This window comes from Athene cunicularia (assembly GCF_003259725.1).
Source record: "Athene cunicularia isolate RWA chromosome 8 unlocalized genomic scaffold, athCun1 chr8_part1, whole genome shotgun sequence".
Classification (NCBI taxonomy): domain Eukaryota; kingdom Metazoa; phylum Chordata; class Aves; order Strigiformes; family Strigidae; genus Athene; species Athene cunicularia.
In genome coordinates, this window is record NW_020799109.1 from 1,784,917 (window position 1) to 1,792,369 (window position 7,453).

At 42.7% G+C, this 7,453-nt stretch overlaps 1 protein-coding gene across 1 annotated transcript in view; it reads left to right on the top strand.

Moving 5' to 3' along the window:
- Window positions 1-7,286: 7,286 nt before the first annotated feature.
- WDR78 (WD repeat domain 78) overlaps window positions 7,287-7,453 on the top strand; it is a gene marked incomplete at its 5' end in the record, with an annotated part of 18,517 nt that continues 18,350 nt past the window's right edge. The window contains one exon of the mRNA XM_026854342.1: window positions 7,287-7,435. Within this exon, the coding sequence (XP_026710143.1) occupies window positions 7,287-7,435 (149 nt within the window). The remainder of the gene's footprint in view (window positions 7,436-7,453) is intronic.

Sequence of the window (7,453 nt, forward strand, 5' to 3'; positions counted from 1 at the left end):
GGGTTACAGTGGCTTGTTTCAGACACATTTGGGGCACAGGAAACTTTAATATTAACTGGCAACCAAACCGTAAAATGCAGCGGCGTCACCTATTATATAACACCAGAAAGAATGAAGCATGAGCAGTGATAATTACATGTACCTTCTGCCCACAAGTATACATGTATGTGGCTTCAACATCACTAAAGCGACATTTCACAAAGACTAAAAGTAAATAACTGATCTGCAAGATATATACATTCTGTTCACAAGAACTCACATTTACTCCCAAAATACAGATATACAGTTACATGCATAATATTAAAAGACTTCATGAGAACTGAAGTTCTGAATACATATGGTTTAGACACTAATCCTGCAGTCCAAACTGAGAACAGGAGCTCATCAGCTAAACAAAAGTGTTTAAGACCCATGCCTGAACTGTTGAAGTCTTCAGAAGCAGCTGTGGCAGCCATTTAATAAACTCTCCAGTGAGCTAAGCTAAATGATGGTAAAAACTAGTTAAAATGGTGAAGAACATCGTTTACTCAGGAGGGCACATGCATGTACCTTCTGATAAGCAGGTATTTCACTGGAAGACTTAGAGTTCCAGCCTGTCCCTCTCCCCTGTGTGGTATATCAAAATAAGCTATGTGTCAGAGACGGGTTTGCCTCGTTTTTACCCTGGGAAGAAAACAGCAACATACTGAAGCAAGGAAAAAAATAAATACTGCTGGCCCTCATTTAATAGTTTTACACATGAACACTTCTAGAGCCAAAACTAATGACATTCAAGCCCTTCTGCGCATGAAATGGAAGCCTTTATATACGTGGATTTTTACTTTTTTTTTTAGTTTGGTTGTTAAATGAGAAAATTCCTGCACTTCCACAAAGTAGAACACAAAGATCAAGTGCAATATTTCAACTCACAGATCTCACCTTGAAACTACCACCTTCACAAAGGCCCCCTGACATGGCCACTCCTTTCCTAGATTCCACTGGAGAGTTTATAAAGACACCTTTTTCCCCCATGGGGACAGCCAAGCATTAGAACAGGTTGCCCAGTCTCTTTCCTTGAGACTCCCCAGTCAAGACTAGACTGGAGACAGCCCTGAGCAAGCTGGACAGACCTCAGAGCAGACCCTGCTGTGAGCAGTAGGCTGGACCAGAGACCTCCTGAGGTCCCTTCCACCCCAAATTATCTCATAAACCTTGAGATTTGGCAGGTAGCCCTGAAAAATAACTTATTTGCTTGCTTCCCTTTCTCCACCTGCTTCATCTGAGAAAAATATTGGGTAAGGTTTAATTCTGTTTATTACTATGTAGTTTAAAAAAAGAAAACTAAAATGCAGGCTCAGTTTTTCTGAAGAAGCTGCCTGATCTGTTTCAGAGTGCCTAATTGCCAAAAACCAGAGGTTGGGTTTTAATGCAGCTGACTCAGCCTGTCTTCATCTACCTAAATCTCTTCAGGAGGAAAAGACTGGAAAGGGAAGCAGATGATACACAGTATTTCACAAGGGATACTGTTCATGTGGAACTTTCAGGCATTTGGTTTGCAACACAGCTCCCAAAATCTGCAGTGGCACACCTGAGGGGAAGCAAACTGCAGCCCTTAAGTAGCTCTTTGAAGTCAGTTTTGCCAGTGAGGTCACTGTATCACCTGGGGACATCTTCCGTATTGTAAATACCAGTGAAAATTCTTAAATATAAAGGTATTTCATATCTAACTAAAGTAGCAGCTGCTACTTTTTGTTGGTTGGTTGTTTTTTTTTTTTTTAAAAAGGCAGTGGTTCAGGGGAACACAGAAGGCTGAAGGATGTCAGGTGATGACTCTCCCCAGGGTGATTTTCCAGCCTGCTGTCTGCTCCACGCTTCTGTCAGAGGTTATCATGCCACAGCAGGAGCAGCAAAGCCAAGGTCCACCCAAAGCGAATCTGTACGGACTTACAGGCTTCCAAAGAGTGACGCTGTCGTGCTTTCCTTTCGGCCACGCTTGCTGTAGGAGTAGCAGCCTCCAGCAAGAGGAACTAGCACCCTGAAACTGGGGGAGGACCACAGGGCAGGACAGACAGCTGACAATGAAGTAGGACTGTCAGGGCAGCTTCTGGTCACCCCTCAGATGTCTGAACCAGAGGGATTACCTACCCTGCCAGCCTGAACACGCGCACCCAAGGGGAGCACAGACCTCTGCAAGAAGCACTGAAGAGCAAATGTAGCTATTTTTCAGGGTTCCAAACCAAAAGAGGACATAGCACACTTCGGGGTGGTAAAAGCAGCTTATGTCCGACGACTCATGACCATGCTGCTGCTGAATCATCTGCTGAACTCAGACACTAACTTAAGATATTTACAATAAAGTGGAACTGATTCTCATTCTCCTTCAAGCAGAGCAGGCAGCTGGAATCAGGAGCCACCAGTTGTATCCCAGGGCAGTCAGCCCTGCTCAAGAACCAATGTGCGGTGATTTACCTAAAGGACTGAGTCATGAGAAACCCCAGATGAGCGCTGATGCTGTCAGGCTACCTGAGAAAGGCTGTGAGATGGAGGAAGCTGCAGCCAAAGGGGAACTGGCTGACAGGCCATTACGCTCACTAGAACTTCCATTTTCAAGGAGTACAACCCCAAGAGTTAATACCATCTCTGTCGGATCTGAAGCACACACTTTCAGATGGACATTTTCTAACTATTTACTGTTCATTTCCATTACAGAGTACAGCCTCAACTTTTTGTAATATTCTAAAATTTCTTGCTAAGAAAAACCCGGAAGTCTATGAAACGATCATATCCCACTGTAGGATTTCAAATGAAACCAGACACAGTCACATGCCAAGCACCACAAGAAAACATTCTTGCGCACAATTTGTGATGTGACCAGATTAGCAGTGAAATATTAATACAGACTGGGGCATCTGGCCAGGAAAAAAACCAAAAATCCCTGAACTTCTCAACAATTCCACTGTCTACCTAAAATGCTGCCACTGTATTAGAAAGAACTCTTAAGTGCCAAGCAGTAAGTCCACAAACATCAATATTTGATCACACGCACAAAAGTCCACAAAACTCTTCCATTACGACAGAAAAAACCCACCTCTTTTCCAAAATTAGAAATGCAGAATGCTAAGTGCTGCTGTTTTCCCTCCAATAGCTTGTCAGAAAAAATAAGGGAATACAGAGACAATAACCAACCACTCTCCAAGAAGTGAGAAAACCAAAGTCCCAGACCTACGTTAGGTTCACAGATACCTCTGTGACGTATTCTACAAAAACTGCTCCAAAATGAAACAAATGAAAAAAAAAAAAAAAAAAAAAAAATGTGCTCAACAGGATGGACTGATGTGACTCACCAATTTTAATCATGATTTAGATCAGTCAGCAGAAAACCTTGATTTAATCTATTTTGACCTTATTTTGTATCCAGGCGTTAGTCAAAAGCTCTGTCCTCCCTGACTGTTAAAACATCTCAATTTGCAATCACCTTTGTGATCGTGTTAACTTTACTACTGCTTCCTACAGGGAAGGCTAAAATAATATACATAAATGTGTAATAAAATAATAGCATTGCTTAATAAAAATGCAAAGATTAAGAACATAAAAAAGGTTATTAGGAATGGTTATTGGATCATGTATTTCTTAAGCATTATGTCCTGGAGTTGTTTCAAGCTGGATATGGAAACTAAAATTCAATTACGTTCACAAAGTTTAATACTCTTCAACTGAAAGAAGCATAACGTTCAGAAAAAAGGGAAATTTTACCACATTACCAATTTAAAGATGACTTATTAAAGCACAGCCACACAATGCCAATAAACTGATCTTCTAAACTTTCAGAAATCCAAACAACATTAAAATGCACTCAAAGAGACCAGGCTGAGTCCACTGACACCAGAACAGGAGCAGTCCTGCTCCTCTCCAAGAGACGCGTGCTCCTCCTTCTTCCCACAGTTCCCTGACCCCTTAGGATGCTAACTTGCATTTTTAACTCCACAGAAAAAGGAAAAACTTAAAGTTCTTATTCCAGCAGGTCATAAAGCTGAATAATCTCACCGAGGAGCACGAAACACTAGGAGCTGGCATGAAGGTGGTCAAGCCCCTGCTCAAGAGTTGGGAGAAACAGGACTGTGTTTTTCAGCAAGTCAACAGTCGGAGCCGCACCAGACGAGGACACTGCACGAGGAGGAGCTGAGGCAATCTCACAGCTTGACATTTTTGGAAGGAGGGATACGCCACCCTCCCGCGGAGCCCCACGCCATCCCTCATATCAGCACTAGTCTCCGGTGGATCTTGCCACCAGCTGATACAACTGGTTATTCTGCGGGAAGCTTTTTGCTTCTTCCTAAGCCAGCAAGCTGAAGTAAGCCCCACACGTTCAGGGAGCATCGAGGCTAAAGCAGCAGAAGGAGCAGGATCTCCCCTTTCAGGCAGCCAGGAGCTGTTAGAGCACCTCAGCCCTCGTCCATCTCCCCTTAACTCAGAATTAAAATCAGCTTGAAATTTAAATCAAGCTGTGCCAATCAAAATCAGGGATACTATGTCCCTTCCTCTCCCACCCCACCTCTGACCACCCTCTTGCCCATGCAGCAGCCCTAGTACTGCTCTTATTCTTCAGTGAGTTAGGAAAAAAAATAAATTAAGCCACCCGAAAAAAACACCTCAGAATTTTCCCATTAGTTTTGCCTGTTTAGTATCCTGGCAAGAGCCTATTGCAGCCTGACTGGTACATCCTATCATGGAACAAAATAAAGTAACGGCTGGAACTCGGCACTTCTGGAAATTACACTAGGTATTTAACTGCCTATCTTTTCAACACAAAAGCCTGACCCCCAGCTCTTCAAGTTTTTGGAATGAAGAGATCTCATTCTCACTTACATTTTATTCAAACATTATAATGGCTGAATAAACAAAAAAAACCCCATTCTCTTTCAACTAGTAATCAAGCTTTGCAGTCAAAAATATTTTCTTCTCAATAAGCATTAAAATACTTGTATTTGGAAAAAATATGTATCAGCATTCATTCCACCACAAAGACTAAATAAGCAGCTTAATGCATGATATGGTAATATTCACAAAGCTTGAGCTCATCTTCAGTTAGAGATGTTTTCTTTCCGATTTATGACTAGAACAATCTTCTAAGGAGTTGGAATATTAAGACTCAAAGAAACCATGTGAGCATGCTTCAAAGTAAAATGAAACCCTAACACAGGTTATTAATCTCAAATCTAAAACCAGTTTAATATATATTCAAAATCTTTTTTTTTTTGTCTGTCCTATGTTCAAACTGGTAAGCTTCTACAAAAGTGAAACAGAATTTTTTGGTAATTTAGTTTCACTTTCTGGACTCATTTACTTAGTAACCAGGCTCAGAGCTCTTGTCTGAAGAGCCTTCCTGTCAAATTCTAAAAGTTTCATATTTATATTGTTTCTTTTTTGAGGTTTATATCTCTAGCCTTAAAGCCTGGCTGATTCTCTAGAACACAACATTTTTGGCTCTCTCTGACAGAAAGATGAGTTCCTGCGCATTCCTTCAGAATAGCCAGCCCTGGGGAGGGATGGGGAAGAGGGCAAGGCTGCTCTTGGGCTTCTAAATTCTCCACCCACATTTCCAGAGACAGGCTGGTCACAGGCCCCTCGTTTATGGTGCCAAGCAAGTCCTCGGGCTGCCTGAATTACCAGTCTTCCCTCTCTTTCTCTCAAGGGAGCATTACGCAGTGCATCACCTTCCTAACACCCCCCTCCTCCAGCACACCGCCACGGAGCAGCAGTGGCCTTCAGCTCCCCAAAGCAAATGGTTGACACCAGAGCTTTGATGGCAACGCTGTGCTAAGGAGACTTCCCATCCCATCCCCTACGTATTGTCTAAATTGCGCTAGGAACCATATTCAGGACTTTGGTCCTTGCTTAAATCGCTAAGGATTTTTTTTTTAAAATTCCGATTGTTTCCCCATCCAGAAGGCAGTGCAGCCATGCAAACAGTTGTCTGCACAATTCCACGGCTGTGAACGGATGTCAGCCAAGCCTACACCACTGCTACCAGCCCTGAGCTATTGAACTCAACCCACAGGTGGATCAAAGCTTCCACAGCCCCTTTATGCTGCTCCTGCCCCTTAACCTGAGCTAAAGAAGCCAAAATAGGACAAAGAAGTCATATTAGCTTTTCTTCAAAAAATGCTGAGGGGAATAAACCCCACCCTCTTCTTTTCTTGGTAAAGTATCAAGACCAACATGTAATAAAAGTCTTACCCATTGGAACAACCTCCATAAAGTGAAAAACTAAACCCGCCTGACCTCCATAACCCACTGACTTTTTATTGCTCTCTGCAGCACGAATCCCCTACAACTCTCAATGCTGTCACTGCTGTAACATCAATATAAGTACGTGACAACCCAGAATAGGAAGTAATTCAGCGTACTGCCTGTGGCTCTTTAGCAATATGGTGAACTTCAGCTCCCACCAGAAGAGAGCTAGCACGAATATTTCACAATAATGCTGTGTTTAATTAACAAAACATACAAGCAACGGGTGAAACTTGAGACAAAGATCCTGACTACTGCAATGCCTAGATCAGGACCGGCCCCGATATGTCTCTCCAACTTTACAGATGACAGGAGTTCAATAGCCACATTTTTTTTGGCCAAGAAATTACCCAGAGATTAGACCTGTGATCCTCTGCCCCTCAAGATACAGAAAACCACAGACAGGCAGACTTCTTAGATTAGATGAGTACCATTTCATACCCACATCTGCTTCATTAGAGTTTTAATTTGGGAGGGAAAGATAAAATTCACACATATTCTGAAATTTCAAGGGTAGAAATTTGATCTGGAAAATATTCTAATCCTGATACCTCCAACTCCCCCCCAGTCCAGCTGGAAGAAACGTCTGTCCCACAGAAGAGAATTTTATTTTTTTTAATAGCATACCTTTCAATTAAGTGTTTCCAATTCATTTGTCAACACTGTTCAGGCAGCAAATTACTTTAAGATTGGAATCTTAGGATGATTTGAAGAAAACTTAATATCTAATCATCTGTCCTAACTTGCCTCCTAAGAAGCAGAATTACTGCTCATCCAGATCCTACCGGGATGGACAAATCCACACCTCAATAATCAGACACATCTCTCTGCCTCCCACAGAAGAAAAGAGGTCAGTAAGCCTTCTCCCATTTCCTGCAACTCCCCTGAAGAGTCCTTCTCGCCTTTTTCAGGAGAAAGGTATCCCCCTCCCAGGAGACGGGAAGGGCAGCCCTTCTATCTAGAAAGGCGATTCCCCTTTGTCCTAACGACTACGAAAAGATATTTAAAGAAAATAAATATACGTTCTAGCCCCGAGCAATGGTGCTCCCCGATCAAAGCCCGGCAGAAGCGATTCTTTCAGGTCGGGACAGAGACAAGACAGCAGGAGCTGGCAAGAAGCGCATCCCTCTCCACCCGCAGGGATTCTACCCCCACGCCACAGCAGGTAAGGTTACCCCACTTT